General features: G+C 35.9%; 1 protein-coding gene across 6 annotated transcripts in view; it reads left to right on the forward strand.

Moving 5' to 3' along the window:
- The window catches only part of WDR7 (WD repeat domain 7), a 352,494-nt gene that overhangs the window by 49,603 nt on the left and 278,779 nt on the right, over window positions 1-24,112 (forward strand). For all 6 annotated transcript variants that reach the window (XM_053205738.1, XM_053205737.1, XM_053205734.1 and 3 more), the window contains one exon: window positions 16,394-16,589. In XM_053205738.1, coding sequence (XP_053061713.1) covers window positions 16,394-16,589 — 196 coding nt within the window. The remainder of the gene's footprint in view (window positions 1-16,393; window positions 16,590-24,112) is intronic.

A 24,112-nucleotide genomic window follows, 5' to 3' on the forward strand; every position in this document is an offset into this window, starting at 1 on the left:
CTAGTGGACTGGGTGATATAGGAGGCGGAGACATGGACCAGGAAGTCTGGCACTTGGAAAATAACGTATGATTTACAATTTACTTATAGGCTTAACGATAGAGATTCTCTTGTTTTTAATTGACTTTCAGAAGTACCATTAAGACAAACTTGCTTTTAGCTTTGTGATAATTTGACAAGTTGTGACTGCCTGGTTAATAAGCTGTCCATTTAGCTGGTGGTTAGGGGCATTACCTAATGCGTTTGAAGATCAAAGGGCCTAAATGATTAATAAATAAGCTAAGAATTTGATATTTGCTAAATGTTTGTCAAATGACTGTCTTGCTAAGTTTAGAGCTAATGACATCAGATGACGGTTCCAATGCTTGGGTTGTCCCTCTCATAAATTTATCTGGTGTCACTTTCTTTTAGCAGAAAATATTTGGTAGTTGGGAGATTTTAAATATTTATTAAGTGTAATGATTAAAGATAAATATTGAAAAGTTTGTCATCTGCTTTTTGGATTAGAATAGACTTTTGGTTTTTATCTTAGGTAGATTCAGAAAGTTGAGTTTTGACTTCCTGCATTTTTTTTTTTTTTACAGGAAAAGATGTTCTAAAACAGAGGAATATGAATTGTGTTTTAAAATTTACTTAAATTATAATCAAGAATGTATAAGGTTGATGATTTTTCCTTTATTTTGTATTCATTTCATGTTTACCAAGATATAGAAGGTTTTGAGTACTAAGCAAATCATTGTCTCTTAGCTTCCGTAGACAGCAAAGAAAGAATGAAATCCTACCTGCTAGGTAGAAAAGATACTGCAGCTAGAGACGAGCTCTGAGGACAGACTGTACCCTTCACAACTCCACATACATTTCTCAGGGGACAAATGACACGTACTTACATTCCTGCTGTCTAGGTATTTGTCATCCTTTCTTGTCCCACTCCATCATTTTTATGCTATTTTAGCATCTTTGTACCAAAAAACCTTTCCATGTTCTTAGTATAAATTAACATTAATTTAGTGCCAGGCTCAGTGGTTCTATATACTTTATTTTTGATAAACAATTCATGTATTCTTTTATTAATGGGAGTTTTAATTATTTAAAAATTTGACATGTTCAGGGATGCCTGGACTTGCACAGGTCATGATCTCATGGTTCGTGAATTCAAGCCCCGCACTGGGTTCTGAATATGAAATATCAAAGTAATTCAGGATTGTGCAGTGCTAAAGGGTTATTGAGAACAATTCAGAAAGTTGTTGGGGGTGGTATTACTATCTGTAATTTAAAATTTAGTACCCAAGTAATGTACAGGCTGTAGGCTGTGAGCTGTCAGCACAGAGCCTGATGCGGGGCTCGAACTCAAGATCCGCAAAATCATGACCTGAGCTGAAGTTGGATGCTTAACCGACTGAGTCACCCAGGTGCCTCCTGCCAAGTAATGTGTTTATGTGTTCCCAGAAGTACAACCTTGCATTTTAGGAGGGGGATCAGGCACGTGTTAAGTAAGGCTTCTACAAGGAAGGTAAAGGAGAGATACTACAAAATGCTGTAAAGGAAAGGGAGGGGCATATTCTAGGGACTCCAAAAGAAACAACGAGCTTTGGTAGACCACTCAAAAAATGGTGTGAGCTTTGCGTATCAACTTTGCGGTAGATGTTGAAACTTGTAGTTTTGAAATTTCTAATACTAGGTTATTTGCCATTTCTGTTTCTTCTTAAGATTATGGAATGTAAAGGGAAAAACTTCAGTTGAGGTTGGTGTTTTTCTGTTTGGTGGTTTGATTTCTTGATGAAACAAAGTGTACCCTCTATACAGATGAGTGATACATGTACACACATGTGCATGAAACCTACATGTGAAAGATACATATACATGTGCCCTACCTATGTGCAAAAGGTACACATACATGTGCTGTGTATATGAAAGATACATGTATTGTATATTTATATGAAAGATACACCTGGAAGAAAACTGAAGGAAAACTACTAAAATAGTATTTGAATCGTACAGCATAGCATAACATTCTGTACCATTTTTGTTTGTCATTCCAAGCTGTGTTTATTGTTTTTAAAAGAGTGGTTTTTATCTTGTATGTTGCTTTTCAAGTGTTAGAGCTCTGAGGCAGTTTTAATAGGCTTCAAATTTAAAGTGGAACCTTTATATTATCATTATTATTTTTTGGAACCTTTATATTATTATTAGATTAGATTGCCACTTTAATACTCATATAGAACACTTTAAAAAAAGCTTGTAAAAACAGGCTTGCTACACTTTTGAATTTTTTAATTTTAACTTTTCATCTGCATTGAGAATATTACTGTAGTGTCTTAAAATATTTTACAAGTGGATATATAAAATGCAAAAGGTATTACAGCTTATTAATGAAAAACAAGTCTCCTTTCCCTCCTGTTCTCCAGCTGTGTGGTTCCCTTAATTCTGAGTGCAATATCTTACAGTCCTTCAGAGATTTTCAGTACTAGAATGTTTTAATATTTTAGAACTCTAGCATTTTAGCTTAGTCTTATTTTAATAACTGAGAAATTTAAGCAACAGAGCAGTTAGAGATAGGAGGCTCCCCATATTTGGGTAGCTGTCAGAGGTGGGTGAATTTCCAAAATCTGAACTGTAGGCTAGGGGAGGCCAAAGAGTGCACCAAATCCCTGGGGGAGTTGGGGAGTTGGAGGAAGAGAGCTCTTGAAAGGGTGGACAGATGTTCTTCAGGCTTCTGAAATCCCACAGCAGGATACCTTCTCTAAGTCTCTCGCATTAGGATTAGTAGTTAATAGTTGATAATGATCTGACTTCTTCCCTTACTTCCCTGCCACCTTCCCTCTTACTCATCATTCTTTTTTTTTTTTTTTTACCTTAGCTTCCAGTGTAAAGGATCCCACTCTCCAAGACCCAGGAACATTTTCTTTTATGTCCACGTATTTTAATTTCAGAGAAAAAAGCCAGACTTTGAACAAAAGACTAAGAAAATAATTTTAAAATGTCAGGAGTGCTTTAGAAAACATTTCCCCTCATAAACCAGACAGATACTAATGACAGGAATGAAAATGCAGAAGTGAAAAAATAACACTGGTGACCCAGTAGGATATTTCTTACCTGTAGATTGGTAGTCATGTCTTTGCATGGAGCTAGCTACCCATGTTTCCTTTGTCTGCATTTGCAGCAGGTGGCTGTGCTTAGTACAGCCTGTGACAAGGAACATGTGTGTGTGTCGTACTGTTGATCCCACTTATTTACATTTAAGAAACACACAAGTGCATACCGTGTATGTATGCATACATGCATAGGTAATAAAATTATTAAAATTGAACTGGAAAGATTACCAAATTCAGATTCTGCTTTGCTTTGGGAGTGAGAGGAACACATATGGAAGGGAACCAAAGAAGTGACTTTATTAAGTATTCTGCCTTGTTTATTTTTAGTTAATATAAGTTTACTATTTCCCTCTTCCTTTGGCATGAATGACTGGATTACCAGTTGTGTGCTGCTAGTAGAACTTTGTATTCAAAACAGAATTTTTGGAAAATGTTTCAAAATAAATTTAGTACCCACAATACATATGTTTCTTTACGTGAGCTATAGGCTGACTTCTTTAAGAGATGAAAATATGATTACTTTTCATTTATTGTATCTTGATAAACTTGTCTTATCCTGTAATCTCCAGAAGTATCCAGAAGGGGGCAGCATTGGTTTGCGAAAACAGGAAAGTCAGGCATCTAACCTAATTGTGCCTTCGCTTGACAATATTAAATCCCCAGCTCTCAGAGACAAATACAGTAATATGAATGGTGTATGTGACTGTATGTATGCTAGTAGGCTAATGTTCACAGCCATTAAGAACAATTAACAAATCAAGTTTCTTTTTAGTATATTGTGTGTGTGTGTTTTTTTTTTAAAGTACTGGAAGCTTTTGTTTGCATTAGCTCTTATCTCACCTTTTTGAATTTCGGCTTTTGTTATTAATTTAATTTGCATGTTACATTTATAAAGCAATATTTATTATTATGACATAGTCTCTGAAGCCAAGCAGAGTAAACGTTGGTAATACAAATGAAACAAAAGCAGGAGGCAGAACTAACGTTTTCCTAAAATATATCACAATGTACATAATGTTCTGTAACAGTCCTTTTTTCCTTTAACATTTAATTTTCTTGGATTTTGAGACCATTTTCATATGTTTTTATGCGTTCAGCACTGTCTTTTTGAAATTAATTATTTTTTTTTTTAATTAAATAATACATTGTTAGTTACAGAGAACACAAATATTTTCTAAAGATATTCTGGTCATCTTTCTGTCTCACTAAATACATTCCAACATCATTTTTAATACTTGGTAATTTATTTTATCAGAAATTTTAGAATGTTGCTTTAAGATTTTTTTCTTGTCAACAGTGAGAATACAAATTAGTGTATCTAAATATTTTTGCACATCTGAAACGATTGCTTAAGATAAATTTGTAGATACAGAATTTCTGTATGAAAGGGCATATTGATTTCTTAAAGCCTTTTGACTAGGTATTGCCAAATTATCCCTTAAAAGCTTAGAGATAGGTTTATACCACCTATTTACCCTCATAATTCTCCATCATCCTTATAGTCTTTGAAGACTTGCTAATATTCAGGCTTTTAAGTAGTTGTATGCAGAGTATGTATAAGTGCATAGCACCCATTCTCATTCTGAAAGGGCAAACGCATTAATATATCAATACCGTATTGGCTATCCGTTCTGATTGGCGTATATTCTATTCTTTATAATAGCGTTTTCCAATTTTTTACTACTATCATATTATTTTATTCAAGACAATTAATTTTTCCTGCTCTGAATATTTATGTGTTCAAATATCATAACGCACCCTATCGCTTGTGTAGGAAGCTGAGACAATCCATTAATTTACCAAAAGACTGTCAGTGAGTGGTCCCTTCGATATTAATGAGAAGATTGCATCCCTCTGTTCAGGCTACACTTATATTGTGCCAGACATTTAAAAAATTTAGATATTCTTTTATCTCAGAAAGGCTTTTTTAAGATCTTAAGTCATATCTTTGGAAGTAAATAAGATTACATTGGGCATGAAGTTTAGTTTTAATAACAGAAGTGATTTGGTGCTAAACTTTGTGAATGAAGTGGGTGATTAATTTCACTGTTTATTTTGAGCTGAAGAGATAGTGTGACCTAAAGACTAATTTTTCTTGAGTAACCTAATCATAAAGCAATTTTAAAATGAGTTAAAGTTTATCTTAAAATGGTGGAAATTGTTAGAAAATAATAATGACTTTTTAAGGTGACTGTTCAGTTAGGTGCAATGTATTTTTGAATAGTCATTCGTTCAGCAAATATCTGAGTGCCAACCATATTCCAGGTGCCTTCAAGAGCCAGGTATATAGTAGTCGATAAGATATAGTCCCTATTTTATAGAGCTTCATCCTATGAGGGAGCCAGACTAGAAGACAGGCAGTTATAAGGCAACAGAATTAACGTTGTGAAGTACGCTTGTAGGACTTCCCTGAGTACAAGTCTCCCAGAGAGGCCCTAGAATGGGCACTTAGTAGGCCAGCTGTGGGTGGTTTTGAAAGACTTTCAGGAAGGGTGATCTGTATGGTATTGGAATGTGTTAGATTTATGGGTGTGTGTAAAACCATACGTGGTGCCTGAATGACCTCTGTTTACAGATGTACTTCGTATGTTGTGTGTATGTTCTGTGGAGGAGTCTGCAGCCGTTAAGTTGTTTTTACTAGTACCTGATGGCTCTATCTATGGCAAGTGCTGGTAGGAACTTGCTATATTTGTGCATTACTTTGAAAATAATGACCAAGAGATCCGAGTAATATATTTTTTTGATGTTTATTTTATTTTGAGAGAGAGAGAGAGCGCGTGTGTGCACAAGTGCGCTCCAGAGTGGGGCAGGGGCGGATGAGGGGCAGGGAGAGAGGAAGAGATAGAATCCCAAGCAGGCTCTGTGCTGTCAACACGGAGCCTGAGGCAGGGGGCTGGATCCCACAAACCATGAGGTCGTGACCTGAGCCAAAATCAAGAGATGGATGGTTAACCGACAGAGCCAGCCAGACACCCCCAGAGTAACGGTCTTGGATGTGCTGCAAGCTGGTTAGTTGTCTGTAAGACCATTTTGACACTTTTTTTTTAAGTTTGTTTATTTTGAGAAAGAAAGCACAAATGGGGGAGGGGGTGGGGTAGAGATACATGGAGAGAGAGAGAAGGGGGTAGGGAGAATCCCAAGCAGGCTCCATGCTGTCTGTACAGAGCCTTATGCAGGTTCAAACTCACGAATATGAGATCATGAACTGAGCCAAAGTCGGACATTTACCCCACTGAGCCACCCAGGTGCCCCCATTTTGGCTCTTTATTTTACTCTACTTAGGAAGGGTATTTGGAAGAAACAAGATAATAAAATATGAAATGGTCCTGAAAAGTATTCGCGATGTTTTTCCAAGGAAAGATTGGACAACAGAATGAAGTGGAATGAAATGGAATGATATGAGATTAGAAAGGGAAGAATGTATTTCAAAAATAACAAAAAATGCCAGTTAGTGTATGATAATTTTTTTTAAAGTCAGAATTAGTTTTGGTGAATTAGACCACCTCCAATTGGTGGTCTAATTGAACACCAATTAGACATTGGTGAAGACTTTCCAAAAGGAGGTGGAGAAAACTTTCTGCTGTCGGCACGTGGAACCTAAAACCGTGAACCGCTGGTCGGTCATGTCAGTGAGAACAGGGCCTTTAGAACCAAACGAACCTGGATCTGTATCTTCATTTTGGGGTGACTTTAGCAGATTACTTCACATTTTGGAGCTCTAGCAACACTTTCTAGCAACTTAACGGCTGCTGTAAAGTGATAAAGTTGGGAGGTAATGCTTGGCCTATAATAGGAGCTCATTAAATCATTATTATTGTTTTTTTATTTGTATTTTCAGTTATCTGCATTCTCATTTGGGTGATAAAGGCCTAAATCTGGGGAACATACTCATTCATTTCCAGTTGAGATGACTTTATTATAGATACTTTGTTCCTATAGCAGGAACTGCTTTTAATTTCCTTGTTTCCCAACTATGGCCAGGTGCTTTTAGAATCTGCCCAAATTAGGGATGAGTTCCCTTTGTCTCCCTAACTGCATCTTTTTATTGCACGAGACAGAAGTTTCAGGATATCAAAAGACAGCAACAAATTCCCTAGAAATTGTAGTCTTAAGTGTTGTGCTTTGCCTGCTCACTGCTTGAACATTGGCGTTTTCAACTGTCTGAAAGGCCCCAACTGTGTCATTAATGGAAATTTGTGGGCAGATTACAGAAGGGTATGACTGTTACCTTTGCAAAGCCTTTGGTAGCATGACCCCACGCGATCAAGGGGGGAGTTTGACCCTACTTACTGCTTTTCTTAGGCATAAATTCTTGGCGAGGCACAACTTTCTTGCCTACTTGTGGACACTGAAGGTTAGGTTTCTCCAGTGTTCTTTGATATAGACCTAAAAAGCCAGCCAGCATTCTTACTAAAACAAAGAAGTATTTTTAGTATATGTGTTCTAGTAGTTTACTGCTAGGCAATATACATATTATTTTGGTATTCCAGTTGGAAAAATGAAACCAGAATCTATTTTAACCCATTTATTTCCATGAGAAGGGAAAAAAGATGTTTCCTAGTTATGTCAGAGGTATGTAAATTTGATGTTTATTTCTTGTTAAGGATACAGGGATGATTGGGATGAATAGGTTGAGGCCAAGTGGGCAGATTTAAAGTTACCAGGTCAGATAGATAGTGCCTTAAAGTCACCTTTCTAAGTGAGGCATCGGAAAATAGAAGGGCAGGCAGGACCAGTAGTCACTTGGAGTCAGAATTCAGTGCACTCTGAGAAAGAGGACCATTTGTGACCAAAGACTTTAGATCTTGAGTGTGTGTAACCCAAGGTTTGGGTGTTGGTTTTGGGCAATAAGTGGACACAGCTGAGTGGGGTGCAGAAGGGGAAAAGAGCAGCACTTCTGAGTTCCTTAAAAAAAACTTTGATGATTTTCAGTCTCTGCAGAGTTGACTGTCTCAGTCTCTAAGACTTTAATTTCAGTGAGTGAAATTAAAGAAAGCATTTTATTGTTTTAAAGACATGAAATGAAAAGTTATAAAGTAAATTCATTGGGAAAGCAGTGTGAGGAAATATTCAGGAACAGGGAAAGGTGGTCATTGAGTTGTTGGATTGAATACTTTTATTGACTTGTATTGTTAAAAGGGCTAAGAACTTAATTAATTTTAAGGTAATTGAATGGTACTGATGATTATGCAGGTAGAACTATTCAGATTAAATGAAAGCAGAGATATTAATAAACATCTTCATATTTCCTGGTGAATGCCTACACATTGGCAATTCCAAAAAATAAACATAACTCCATTTTAAAAGACAGAATTTATGGTGTATAATGAGATAATAATAATGGTAAAAATAGTTTCAACTATTATCTTTTGTATGCGTGATATGTTAGTCACTGTGCTAGTTTCTTTGTGTACGTTTCATTTAACTCACACAGTAATTCGGTGAGGTGTGGTTATTACTGTTAGTCACATTATACAGAGAAATGAGATTCAGAGAGGTTAAATAACATCCCCAAGTCACACAGTTAGCAAGTGGCCGAGCTGGAATTTGGTCCTAAGTAGTCTGACTTGAAGGCTGACTTGAACGTATGCACCATGCATACTGCCTCCCAGTAGATGTAATTGTGTATTTAAAAATAATTGTATTTCTCTAATTTTTTACTATGTTTTCACTATTGATTTACATAAATATATAATTTTGATGCATACTTAATTGTAAAGTGCTAATTTATTGAATATCATTCACTATAGAACAAAATACAGCCATTCTCTTGAATTCCTGTATTTCCAATTTTCCTTCAGAGAACTATGCATTGCTCAATTCTCTTCTAATTTCCCTTTTAGTTTTTATCTTTGATTATTCAGCTTTGGAGTTTTTTTAGTTTTAACCATCCCCTCTTTTACCTTCTCTTACTTATAGCACATTATTTGCTATAATTTTTAACTGCAAGTTTATAAGTTTAATGGACACACACTGTTAAATTGCGTGAAAAAAGAGGTAGCTAAGAAGGTAAAAGGTCACCTGTTATCCCTCTAACTATAAGAGAGCCGTAATTAGCATTTGGATGTCTTTTCCCATAGGCTTTTAAAATCCACTGACTGTATACTCGTGGTTATATTGTAGGTACGGTTATCTGAGCCCACGGCATCTTCATTTAAAATCCTAACAAATACTTTTCCAAGTTATACTTGCTCATGAAAGTAATTTTTAGTGCTTGTAGAACATTACCTTATGTGAGCACACCTTATTAGCAGTTCTCATGCTTTGGACATGCAGTTTGTTCCTGATTTAAACTCTTGCGTTATACAATGCGATATTGACTATCTTTTAAAATTTGTTAAAATTTATGATTACTCCCTTGGCTAGATATTATGAATTTTTTTAAGATTAGAACCTCAGAATTTTTGTGTAGTAGGCATTAACGTTTTTAAGGCTAATGAGGTGTAGTAGCAAATTATTTTGTATCCTCAGTGCCTGTTTCCTTGTCACTTGCCAGCACAAGATGTTTTTATCTTGCCTTAGTTTCCACATCTGCGAAGTGGAAATAATAATTATACCTACCTCAGAGGGTTGTGAAACTATAACGAATTACAGCATTTAGAATTTAGCGTTGTGTTTAGAATAATACCCAGCACAAAGTTAGAACCCAGTAAAGGTTGGCTGTTTGCTATCACAATTTCTTAAATGTTTAGGCTAAATTGGTAGGTGTTTGAATTTGCATTTCTTTATTTACTAGAGATATTAAAATTTTTCTATGAAGATTTTCACGATTTTTTTGAGACATGTTTCATCCTTTGCTTATTTGTTTTTCTTGGGGATTTTCAGGCTTGTCTGAGTGCTTAACTTAATTGCAATTTTAGGCTTATGTGCTTTCTATTGTTATTGAAATTCCCTCCTGTTCTAACGCAATCTTTCCTTTTTCTGTGTAGCTTTTTTCATATTTCGGAAGTTTGGAATCTTCCCCCACCCAGAAATTTGATGAAATTTGATTAAAAACCAGTGGCTGGATTAAGAGCAAACATCAGATACTTTAGCGGAAATTTATTTATGTTTGTGGGGTGAGGAGAGGATAAAAATCATCTGTTCTTAACTAATAACTTTTCTCAATGTCATTTATTAATTTTTTTCTCTGATAGGCAATATCTTCTTAGTCTTACATTAAATTCTTCATATTTTTTTGCTGTTTAATTAATAAAGAAGCAGATGAAGAAAGGTGGAATTCTGATTAGCTCACTATTTCTTTATTATCTTTTGTATATAGTGAATGAATGAAGATGTTAAAACTTGTTTTCTATAAGTCTTATTTTCATATAGAACATTACCAATTAGATTGTCAGTCAGTGTTTTGGTTGGACTACATGGTCTTATTTTCTCAAACAGCTATCAAAGAAAAACCTTCTAGCTTTTTTTTTCCCCCTTAAAAAAAAAAAAGGAAGGCTGAGCTATGGATTTCTGAAAAAAAAAAAAAATTCTTTAAGCTAGTTTCATGAACATGTGGAAATGAAATTAACATTCCTGGGCACTTTTCCACTACAGGTGGAATATTTAAAAGTGATAAATGATGCATCTTAACTGCACATTTATGTTCCATAGAAAGAGTTCTGGGAAGTACAAGAAATAATGATTAAGAGAATAGTGAGATTGATTTATGACTGAAAGAAGCTGGTCATTTATAGCTCGTCTAATGATGGGCACATTTAAAAGGAGAGACAATAGTTAGTGATCATATATTTAGAGAAGATTCAAAGAAAAAAATTGTTTGGGGGCAGTTAAGAGATTGCCCCTGAAATGATATGAAGAAAAAGGAGAATTTAATTTAGAAAGCAAATGAGCAAAAGTAGGAAAAATGTATGTATGCCATTTATACTGGGAGCTATTGGAAAACAGAATCATCTCCTCAGAGAGCTGGTGGAAGGGATAAACTAGCTGTCTCTAATTTCTGTAATTCATGGCAGATGTTTAGGAACAGGTTACATAAGAGGTTTCTGGGAATGGTTTAAAATGAAGTCTTGTAAAATGCGTAAGGTCAGGCTTGATGACCTAAGTGGTATATTCTGACTCTGTCCGATTCTGTGATTGTAGCTCAGCACTAATGTACCGTGAGGATTATTTACTGGCAAACTCAATGAGACTCTGTTTGGTTGAGGATCAGAATTATTTGGAAGGAAAAATGGGCTCTGGAGTGTATATGTTTTGATCAGGTATCTCCCTCCCTCTGCTTGCCCCAGTTATCTTAATATTTTCATCAAATAAAAATACGGTTTTTATTAAATATCCTGTTGTTTATTGTTGTTAGCCTTTGTTTTCAATTAGTTTTTGATGTCATTGGTGCGTCTTTTAGGGCAGAATTAATAGTGTTTGGAACATGAGTTTGAATAATTTTCACCTATAAAGTACTGGCCTAGTTGGTAGGATGCTCACCCCATGCTGTACAAATTCTGTGTTCGAAACAATAAAACATTTGAAATGGTGTTTGTGAGTTGAACACTCTTTAAGTCACTTGGAAGTGGCTGCTAAAGTGTAAACTGTGAGGCAGTTAATTGGGGTAAGGGAATAAAATATTAAAGCTCTTGTTTATGCCCCCTTTTTAACCCTAAGAAGTTGAGCTTATGAACAATTACCAGGTGGAAGGACACCGGTGTCTCACGTGTTTCACACACCCAGTGGGCACATCTCACCTGGGGGAAGAGCAGAGCCGCCACCACAAGGGACGAGGATGCTTGTTGTCTGGGTCCTCACCTGGCCACCACAGAGCCACCATAGGATGGGCAGAGCAAAGGATGGAACATATTCTCAGTGAAACTTAAATATCTTTTCATCGGTACATTTCGGTTTAAGGCAGTGATCATTTGGTCAGTCTGGCAGGAGGGCAGCCCCCCCCCCCATTATAATTACAGAAAATATGTATTTACATCCATAATCATTAACAGTGAAATCTTTGTAAAGGTATGTATTGTCCTTTGAGGTATTGCCTGACATTAGCAAGACATTTAAGAAGGTGTTTCCTTTCCTCTCCAATTTGTTCAAACTTGGAGTCATTCTTTTAAAACATATTTTTGGTGCGTGTTTTACAATGTACATGGTATGTATATTAGTACAGAAGTACGTATATAATTTGTAAATATACATACAACGGGCATACATTACAAAGTTTTTTAAATGAATGGGTGTGTGATCAAAAAAGGAGCCTAAATGCATAAGGTTCACATTTTTTTAGTTGTATTATTTTAATTACATAATTTAAATGTCTTCTACATTATCCCCTTAAAATGTCCTTGATGTTAAGTCACGTTCAGGTGACTTTTCCAGGTTGAAGTGGAACAAAGTGAAATAGAATGGAATTAATCAAATTATGGAATCAGTCATTGTAGGTGTTGTAGATGCTTTGTAACCAAGATCTCTGGAATTTAATAATTTAATAATAAAGGAATTGTGCTAATTCAATTCATTTGTGGGGAAGCTGGGTCTAAATCAGAGGTAGGAGTTATTATATATTCTTTAAGAAGTGCTTCTTTAATAATAATTTTGAGGACAGATAAGAAGAAACCAAGTTAATTGTGTTTTAGCAAATCTTTTAAGTGCTTTCATTTAACAGATAGCTGAGAATTATTTATCATTACTCTGCTCATTGTTTGAATTAAAATTAATACCAAAGTGGTGCTTGAGAATGGTCTTTTTTCCTTTTACATTTAAATAGGTTAGACATTTGCTTTGTTTATACCATTAATTTGTTTTCACACAGCCTGTGAAGGTAACCATCAACTCACAATTAATTAGCAGAATCAAAATTAATGAGGTTTTACTATATTGGGCCATTTCCACTCTAGGCCAGTTTTTTTTCACACGAGTTGGACTAGCATTTTTTTTGAAAGAAGAAAAATTAGATTTATTTTAATCCATATTTAAAAAGCAGAGAACCATCTTTTCTTGTGAGTTAAGTACCTCTAATAACTATGCTTTCTTGGGCTTAGCAATATTGATTTTTTTGTTTTGTTTTGTTTTCAGTCTTGATTATTTTGGCTATTTCCAGACTGTTGCTTATTACAGTAAAGCTAGAGTTAACTCTTCACAGGCTTATTTTCATTTACAGGGATGGGGATAGCATTTTGTTTGTTTGTTTGTTTGTTTGTTTGTTTGGGCCAAACATGGTTTTTTTTGTGGGTGGGGTATGTCCTTTGCCTACTTTCTTCATCTAGTGCACTGTTTGAAAGAGGAACAAAACTATTCTTTAAAGCATATTTATGTGAGTATATGTCTTAGAAGAGAGTGCATCAAACAGAAATGAAAAGCTAGGATTTTTTGAATTACGGTTATACTTTCCCTCCAGAAAATAACATAGTCTGCTTTTTAGACACAGATCCTTTGCTCTTACTTAGTATTTGCTTTGTCCATTGTTTTTACGAACAGGACTGATAACATAACGTAGAACTTTTAGGTCTTTTCTTGAGGATGGATTACCTTTTCTTGAATTGTTGAAGTTGCCTGCATGTAAATGGAGAGGGTGAAAGTTCTAACAGTGAAACTTCTCGTGGGAGTGGGTGCTGAAGGTCAGGTTCCTCGTAGGAACGGGGAAGCCTTTTCTATTTGCAGGATGTCTGCCGTCTTCTCTCTGCTGGCTTCTAAACTACAGTAAAAGACATTTGGCAGAGAGAATGTGTAGGTCAGTGTTGTCAGGACTTCTGTGTCCCCTCAGATATTGAGATTTACCAAGAATAGATCATAACCCGAGGAACACCAAACATAGTAAAGAACACTGATGAAGATTCACCTGTTTTTAAACAGACTTCACCCCCAATTCATGCCTCATTTTCCTTAGTCTTTGAAATGGAATGACAAGAGTGTGTATGGACACCAATGAGATGACTGTGGACTTGGGGTCCAGCAAGTAGGCTGGTCAGGTATACAGCACTGGTTAAGCGATCACTCATTTTAAAGGTGAGGAGCTCGTGAGTCAAAGTAGCAGAGTCACAAGTAGTGACAGGTGTTATGAGCACTGTGTCAGATCAGTGCCTGATTAAAGGACGCGGACAGATGAAAAGAACTGTATGGGAGGCATTCTTTTCAGTTAATCACACATAGAAGAAAAGATCACCGCAGACATTTATTTCCTATGATGAGAGAAATAAAATGACCACTTTTTGGCAGATTGATGTTGCAAAATAGTAGTGACCATTAATGTCGCATCCGTCTCTTTTTGTAAGTTGAATGATGGATATATTTGATAAAAACAAAGTCGTTGCTAATGGTGATCTGTAGAAATGCAAAGCATCCGTTGTATTAAACTATTATCTTTGGTTAGCACTGGATGCCTGGTGGAACTCATAAATATTTTATGTGGTCTGAAATAACTGAAAATAAAGGCTTGGCGGTATGTATTTTTACCCAGTTTTAGTCTAACGTCGCCATATTTGAAGGATTTTTTTTTTTTTGTAGTTTGCTACTTTATTTTGATTCATTGCTTAATTATACAGCTAATTTATGTGTGCCATAATCAACTGCCCTTCAATCCTTAATGTCTTTTAAATAAAGATATCATGTTTTATGTTTCAGTTGAATGCTTCTCAGGGAACACAAAATAAGTAAGTTTAACAAATGCTTGTTTAGGAAAATTCTATATGATGTTTTAATAAAGGTTTATAACACACTTTCTGAACTTCATTTTTTAACTTTTAAATTAGTAAACACCTGCTATGCTGAGTATAGTGTTTAAATTATTGTACAACAAAAAGTACAAATAAAGCTAACAATAAAAGATTAACATACCTGAATTTAAGAACAAAGTAGTTAAATCTTACTATCTTTGTTTTGTGAATGCTCTGCTTCATTCAAAAATTGATTTTAAGTTGTTTACAAACATAAACATTATTCAGTAGGATAAAAATAAAGGTAAATGATGATGAGAAACTGAGAGCAGCACGTTGAGACGGCTGAGTCTACATGCAGAAGTACGTGCCCATCATCCCCCACTGTAATGGGTAGAAAACTCAGGCCTAAGTTTCTTAGCTGCCAAAACATGAAAGGAACCAGTTACAGCAGATTTTCCCAAAGTATGTTGTTCCTCCTAAATTCAGTCTTAAAAGATTGCCGCGGTCAAATGACCTTTGAGGTGAGTGACACTGTATTCCCCTTGTGGAGATAATTCTGGTCACATCAGAATGTTAAAGGTTCTTAGAAGTTCTGTGGATAAAGTCAACAACCATAACTTGTGTTTTCCGTACACATTTGGCCACCCAACGTCAGCATTTCCCATTCAGTGAGATACACCACTCAGTGCTGTATTGTTATTTAGTTCAGACTGTCTGTTTGTTTAGGCGAAGCCCAACCCAATTAGGTTTGACAAGTTTCTCCTTTGGATCCCATTGATGATATGTATACGTGTAGTACAGTGGGCCTCTCATCCTCAATATTAGCCACAATATATACAATGATGTGTGGCTGTTTTCAGATGGTTTCACCTCTGTGAACTGAAAGCATAATCCAATAAATCACTAAAAGGTTAGGTTTTAAATAGCTCATAAATTGTCTTAACAATAGAAATGCCTTAATTTTAAATCATCTATGTTGTGGATTCCGTTCTGTGTTGCTGGTGAAAGTCTTTGCCGTCTTTCTTTTGACTCTTTATATTCCATTCTGTCCTAAAAGGAATTGAAGGGCAAAAACTAGAGACGAGCAGAAAATATACAGCAGAGTGTTTAATTGGCCATTGTGTGTTAGTTGGGGTGGTGCACCTGCTGATATTACAGACAGAAGCTGCGAAGCCCATGTACGGGAAATACAAAATATCTGTGGCTCTTGAAAGGAATGATTGTGGCAGAGGGACCGGGAGGGTATTGTTTTCGAGCAAAGGAGCAGGGAAGAACATGGGTCTAAAATGACAGAGTCACACGCAGAAAGAAGCACTGCGGAGAGCCTGCTCCAGCAGCTAACAAAGGAAAGTTCACAGTGTGGAAAGAGAACGCATAATAACAGATCAATTTTTTTTCCAGCTTTCCCCACGCCTTCACAGCAATCATTTTAGTTAAGGTCATCTTCACATTTGAACAGGAGATTTTCCAAGGCATCTCTTCCCATCTTTAATCTAGGATTAATTTAGCATTTTTTCTTTTTTTTTTAAAGTGTTGTCACGATTGATCTGGGTGTTTTTTGTGTAATGTGAAGGAACACGCTTTTCAACACAACCTAATATTGCGGTTGGTTTTCAGCGGTGGTGAATGGGTAATTACTTTTGGTTTAAGTTTTGGAGGACAAGATCATTTTATCCTGAATTTAATCTAAGTGTAATGAAGGTATATTCTTTTTTAGGCAAGAGTGCAGCACTGTATCTGCTCTGTAGCCAGTGACCACTCAGTAGGACTCCTAAGTCTGCGAGAAAAAAAATGCATTATGCTGGCATCTCGTCATCTGTTCCCCGTTCAAGTAATCAAGTGGAGGCCTTCTGATGATTACCTAGTAGTGGGATGTTCAGATGGCTCGGTGTACGTCTGGCAAATGGACACTGGTAAGCACAAATGTGAAGAGAGAGACTGGAAAATCCAATGGGTGTCTTTGATTTCCTGTAAATTAAAAAATCTTCTATATGAGGGAAAAAGCCCTGAAATGTAAAAAAAAAAAAAAAAAAAAAAAAAAGTTGCTCCGTTTACTTCCGGTCACTGCTTTTTCTAAGTGTTCTCATGATTATCAACGACAAGGAACTGTTTAAATGCCCTCTTGCTTGTTGTGCTGTGCCAAATGCTTGCAGAGGAGTTCACTGGTCTTTGAAGGAATGTAATTGAAGACGATGTACAGATTAGGACAGACATACAGACAAGTAAATAAGTGATTTCTGTACAGTTCATGAGGTAAATTGTGACCAAGATTAAGGGACCATTTTTGCATCGAGTTCGGAAACCGTGGAAAAAGATAAAATTCTCTTATTGAAACGGCAGAAAAACAGTATGAAACTGTTCATGATGGGAGGTGATTGAAACGAACGTTTCAAGATCTCTCACTTAAGATTTCAAGTTTCAGAAATTTTATGTATGGGGCGTAATATAGAACAAGTAATGTGTAGCTTACAAGTATACACAATTATATATGATGTTTATACACAGAATCTTACGGTTTTCCTTGGGAAATTTTCAAGTGTGTAACTAAATGCTTACTGCTGTAGGCCTTAAAAACACATTTGATTCTACTTTTGCTACTTTAAATCATGAGCTATCAGTAATTAAAGGTTTCTTTATATACCTAGTTGTGTACCATATAATACTTCAACCAATCGGTTTTGTTTTCTTCACCTTTCTTTGTACCTTTGCCAAAGTAGGCTGTATCCATATTTGTGCTCCTACTGGGGCAGTAGGGAGTTCTGTTGAGTCTTTCTGTAACAAGTACCAAGTACTCAGCAGTCTTTTATTTACAGTCCTTGTCTTTACGTGTAGCGCCCAGGCTATCTTGCAAAGAGGGAGCATTCTTGAAGAGTGTCAGACTTATTTGCTTTTGCATTTGCCTTTCTCTTTCTTCTCTGATTGTAAAAGAGGGTCATACTTTCTGTCAAAAATCAAAAACTCCAACGTAGTGGAAAAGAAGATACATGAGCTCAGATCTCATTGCTGAGTGGTCAGTGTTGACATTTTGGCACATTTCTTTCTGGCCTTGTTTCCGTGCATTTTTGGAGACAGAATTGCTGGCATACTACGTATGTAACTTTGTATCTTTGTATTCCTTTTTGTTACATCCTATCTGCTGAGGAGCACTGTTTTATGCTTTCTGGTTTTGTCTGCCCCAGAAACGAAGTTTGCCGGGTTTGTGTTGGGCTTGGAGTCAGACTGCTTGGTTTGAATTTAGGATTGACCATTTGCTAATAATGTGATCTGCTGCACTTTACTGGACTTTTGTCTCAGTAAAACGAAGATCATAATAGTTCCTATTTTATAGTATTTCTGGGAGAATAAAATGAGGTAACACTTACCTAGCGTATAGTAGACATAATGTAAATGTGTGTATATGAATGTTTGTGTACTTGAGGTTTGTGTGTGGGCGCATGCACGTGTTTATATTTACTATTAATGTCATTTAACAAACAAGCTGCTTTCCTTGTTACTTTGTTGAACTTGGGAATGTGATCTTACCTCCATTCAGAAATACTTTGAGAATTAATACTAAAGAGACTAAGTTCTTGTAGCATTGATGTCCAGAAAATACTATTTTAAAATACTATAAACATTAAATTAACAATTGATATAGCACAAATGCAAGAGTGTGTTAAACTTGTATAGGACTTTTAAAAATTATTATAAAGGAAGAGAATTTAATTTTCTGAATTTTTCAGATACTTAAATAATTGATACCTGAATACATCAGCTATTTTAAATACATTTGTAACGAGTATGAAATTCTTCAGATTCTTTAATTTCATACTTGTTACAAATAAGATGTTACTGAAAGGCATAGTAACTTTTCCGGTAATTTTCCCAGAAAGAGATGACAGGTAGCCCGTAACTATAGGTATACTGGAGGAAGTTTTTTTTTTACAACCAGTTTAGTATAATTAAGCCCACGTTAGATTAAACACAATATATAATGTGGAAACTTCATAATTATCTTACCTTCAAGAGGATTTAGGGAAACAGTCAATGTGGCATTCTTAAAAGATAAAGAGGCAGAATTTATTTTGGATTTAACCATATTAGGAGGTATACATTTCTTTTTCCTCCTTGCTGCTCAGGCTTTAGCTAGTGATATAAAGGTCCCTAGGGAGTCAGTATGGCACATCCTGAAGGTATTGACATTATTTATTTATTAAATTTATTTATTTATTAAATAAATAAAAAATGAAGCCAAATAAATCAGATTCGGCCAAGGTTTGATGGATGAGATGTATTTAAACTCCGATGAGATAGTTTATCCCCTCTTCTTAGCATTTTGAGGATGTATTTTTAGCAGTGAAGCTATATTACACTAAAACTCCTCGTACGTAGTGTGCAATTTTGTGTCGGCTGTTTTGAATTTTACTGATCTTTCTAGCTTTAAACCTTTTAAAAATGTCTTTATACTTCTATGCAGCATTTGCTTTGAGTTGTTTTTCCCTCCAAATGGGTACTTTTCATTTCTGGTATTTTATTTCCTAATGAAATGAAGTTGAAGCTAGTAAATTAAAATTTCACTAGAACGACAGACGTCCAGAGTCTTTTGTTCTTTACTTGTGCCGTCTTCATTATGTGCAATAACAGGGCATGGTGATGTGAAGGCTGGCGAAATCATTTTACTTCCACATCTCTGGATAGTTAGAAAATTAGCCAAATGACTGGCAACAAGATTTGGCCAGCTGGACCTCTTGGCTTCTACTTAGGAACTTAGGAAAGGTGGCCCACTGACCTAGATGGCGGCTGCTTCTGCCTGGAGCTGTTTGTGTGCGTCAGGGACCAACTCTGTCGTTCTTCACATGTGGTGTTCCCAGGGGGTGTGTCATGTCAACCCCACAGGCCCTTGAGAAGGTCAGAGTCCTGTCTGGGAGGCAGCGGCGGCTGTAAGTAATGACTGATTTTACAAGATCTTCTTCTCTGACAGTTACCAGTTACCACTTGATCGTCTTTGTTACATGACAAAAGTGATTCTCACGTCATATACCTCTTTCCGAGGGGACAGTTATTGGTGTTCTCATTCAGATGCAAATGCCAGCAGTGCTTTTCAAATGTTAGAAGTTAGCTAGGAGTCATGTCAGTTTACTTTGTTCTGTTATCTTTTTTCTTTGTATTTATTTTCTCTATGAGTTTTCTGAAATATTCCTGTTTTTTGCATTTACTTTATCAAATATGCATTAAAATCACTTAAAAAAACTTAATTATCTAATAAAAGATAGCAGAGAATTAGGAACTGATGTATATTCGTGTCTATTGAAAAACATATGTAAAGCTTGGATAAACAAAAACATAGGTGTCAAAGAATCAGATTTTTCACACAAGTAAAGCCTTAGTGTATGTGCTGTTCTTGCTTCAGACTAGTTTTTAAATTACTAAATTTATTTATTTACTTAAAATTGTCAATTTTATTATAAGATGGCATAAATTTTCTTGAATTCATTGGTAATGTGTACTTCTGTTATGTAAACTTCCTATGCAAAACATTTGCCTGTTGGTGAGTTTATGGTATCTCTAATGGATTTATAATAAATTTATGCAGTTTAGTCTGTAATTTTAATAAATATTTTCCTTTTAATATTTTTATTTCTTTAAATTGATAGTTTTGTCTTGTTACCAAAATTACCAAAGAGAATCAGGAGGTGGTGCTTCAGCCCAATCTTTTGTTATTAGTAGAAAAGTTTGGTAGCAAGTATTTTTTTTTCACATTTTGACTATTTGCCTGCAGTATTTAATACAGTAGAGATTAGATTTTACATTTCACAACATGTGGCATAGCACCATCAACTTTTCTATATCTCCTACAGTTTTGTTTTTCATTCTGTTACAAAAGATACAACTGGACAGGCAAAGACTCAAAGAATGAAATGGTTAAGAAAAAAATGGTATCTTTCTAAAATCTTGGTAAAGCTAAGTATAATGAAAGTTTCTTTTCTTCCTTTGGATGATGTACTCTGGAATTTTGAAGAAAGAGATTGTTACAGTGGAAATATGGCTGTTTTTGCTACCATTCCCCCACCCCCCCATGAGCCCTCTGGACAATTGTCCTTGATTGCTAAGTCCTTCCCATTAGGTACCCGTCAGCTCCCTTTTTTGTTTCCATTGTATTATTCTAACTTAGGGCCGTATTTTGTTACACATATGCTAGCTTTATTGGTTTCCCTGTCTTCTTTTTCTACTTTCTAATCCATCCCGTACTCTGCTGGCCGATAAATCTTAGGAAATAAAACAACAACAACAACAACAACACTTGGATCATGCACTGTCTTAATGAAAAAATACAAAACATATAATTTATTTCCTGTAGCCTTTAAATCAAGGTTCTTCACAATGTGGCACACTCCTACCTTTGTGTTTATCTCCTTTATTTTACACAGACCAGTTGCTTTATATTTAAAAATAGTTCTAGAGCCTCCTGGGTGGCTCAGTTGGTTAAGTGCCCACCTCTTGGCTTCGGCTCAGGTCATGATCTCACAGTTTGGTTTGTGGGTTCAAGGCCTGCACTGGGCTCTGTGCTGGCAGCATGGAGCCTGCTTGGGATTCTGTCTCTCTCCCTCTCTGTCTGCCCCTTTCCTGCTTGCTCTCTCTCTCTCTCAAAATAAGTAAATAAACATTAAAAGAAAAAGAAGAATATTCTGTTCAAGTATAATTGGGTCACTGTCTACCACTCTATCTTTTATATCATATATATTGTTGCTTATGGTTTTCACTCATTTGGAATATTATTTCTATTTGCTTATTTCTTTAAATAGTCTCTTTTAAGGAAATCTGAATAATAAAAACAAAGTCTTGAATATTTACCCGTGTGGTTATCATTCTGTTGTGCTTTGCTGCTTTGTGTAGCTCTAGGTTTCTATCTGGAATCATGTTCCTTTTGCCTAATATTTATTCCTTGTAGTGCAGGTCTATGGGTGATGAATTCTTCCAGCTTCTGTGTGTCTGAAAAACTCTTTGTTTCATCTTCGTTTTTAAGATATTTTTTCTGGTTGTAGAATTCTAGGTTGACAGCTCTTTTTTGTTTTTTGTTTTTCCTGTTAATACTCCACTGCCTTCTTGCTTGCATTATTTCCAATGAGAAATCTGCTGTCACCTTTAACTTTGTTCCTCTATAAGTGCTATGTCAGTTTTTTTCCAACTGCTTTAAAATTTTTCTCTTTATTATTGATTTTGAGCAGTTGGGTTATAGTTTTCTTCATATTTCTTGTGCTGAGCGTTTGTCATACTTCTTGGATATGTGGGTGTGTGGTTTTCAGTGGATTTGGAAACTTTTTTGGCCATTATTTATTCAAATATGTTTTCGATCCTTCCCTCTTTCCTCTCTTTAGAGACTCCAGCTATATGTTTACTAGCCTACTTGAAATTGCCCACAGCTTGCACATTGTCTTTTCATTTTTAAAATTATTTTTACTCTGTGTTTTATTTTACTATAGTTTCTATTCTAGGTCTTCAGGTTTATTGGTCTTTTTTCTGCAATGTCTACTCTGACATTATTCCCATCTAGTATAGTTTTCATCTCTACAAGTTTAATTTTGGTCTTTTGTTGTCTAACGTGTCTCTTTGTTCAAACTTTTTGAACATCTAGAATACAAATTGCAATAACTTTTACTGTCTGCTATTTTGAAAATTTGTGTCAGTTCTGAGTTGGTTTTAATTGATTTAGATTTTGTGCTCACTATTAAATTTTCTTGCCTTTTTTCAAGAATAGCCTGAAGGTGGTTCAAGGGTGGAAGCAGGGAGATTAGCTTGTATGCTATTGCCGGTAAACAATAAAAGATGATGGATTGTTACACCAGAGCGATAGCAGTGGAGTTGGTGAGTGGTTGGGTTCTGGGTATATTTTGAAGGGAGAGCTAACAGGATTTGCTGATAGTTGGATGAGGGGCTTAAAAGAATGGGTTGAGTTAAAGATTATTCCAAGGTTTTGATCATGAGCAACTCAAAAGGATGGAATTCATTTTTAGACATTGAGAAGACAATGGCAAGAGTAGATTTTGGAAAGACCAAGAATTACTTTTATATTAAGTTGAATATTAGACATTCAAGTAGAGATGTTGATTAGTAAATTATATAAATGAGTCAAGACTTCAAGTTAGGGATATCAGAGTGGTTGATGTAAATTTGAGAGTTCTTAGCATATGGATGATATTCAGTCATAACCCTGGATGTATCACCAAGAGGATTCAGGTAGATAATGATTGGGTCTCTCCAGGGTTTAGATATATTTCTGTGATGTGGAAGAAACTAGCAAAGGAGACTAAAATGGACTTGTCAGGAGGAAGAAGAAAATGAAGAGTGTTGTTGCCTAGAAACCAAATGAAAAAATGTGTTTCAAGGAGTAGAGAGGAAGAACAAGACCTGCTGATAGTAAATGATAGTCAGATGAAGACTGAGAACTGAATATTGGCTGTAGCAACATGGAGAATAGGTTGTGTGCATGTTTTGGGTGAAATGTGATTTGAGTAAGTTCAAAGGAAAATGGGAGGAGGAAACTTTGGAGGTAGCAAAGATAGACAGCTCTTTGGAGGATGATTATAAAAAATGGGATACCAGCTGGAGAAGGGTATTGGGTCGTGTGTGTGTGTGTGTGTGTGTGTGTTTAAACAGGTGAAATAATTGCATGCTTATATGCTGGTGGGATGATCTAGTAGGTGGGGAAAATAGATGAAGGGAAAAGGGAGGATTGCTGAAATGACGTCCATGGGCAGACAAGAGAGGGACGGAGTTTGAGCTACAAGTGTGTTAGGTAGGAGTCTGGATAGTTCATGTGGCAATTATAGTGCAATGTGAGTGGAGATATGGTGGTGGGAGCTGGTAGAACTTAATTCGTAATTGCTTCTTTGTAAATGAAATGGGAAACAAAACTTTTTTGCCCAGCCGAGGGCAGGAAATGGAGTGTTAGAGATGGGAGGAGTGAAAGGTCTGAAATAATTAACTGGGAAAATGAAAGATCTGTGGAAATGTGGTCACTATTGAGAACCCCTTGAGATCAGTGATTGTGAATTTCAAGGAAGTCTTTCAGCACGTTTTCCATTCATATCTGTCGTCATTGTACAGGTGTAGAGTAGGTGGAAAGTTGGATTTAGCCAATGTTGGAGTTTGCTCAGTTAGTCCAAGGAGGCAAGATGAGGACAGAGCTGTGGTTATGAGGATGGGCGATGGAATTTTACTTTACGGGATAGAGAGAAGTGAGAGACAGTGCAAGTGTGCGAGGTTAATGGAATTGTTGGCATCAGTGCTGAACAAGGAATCATTGGATCAGAGGGTTGAAATGACGAATGGGAGCTACTATCAGAGAGTGGCATTTTTGAAATTGGGATCACGTTGGGATTTATTTATTGGTAATAAGATTATAATATGACCATTGGCTGTGGTTGAGTGTAGGACACAGTTTACTGGAGTAGAGGAA

Source organism: Acinonyx jubatus, chromosome D3 (genome assembly GCF_027475565.1).
Source record: "Acinonyx jubatus isolate Ajub_Pintada_27869175 chromosome D3, VMU_Ajub_asm_v1.0, whole genome shotgun sequence".
Classification (NCBI taxonomy): Eukaryota; Metazoa; Chordata; class Mammalia; order Carnivora; family Felidae; genus Acinonyx; species Acinonyx jubatus.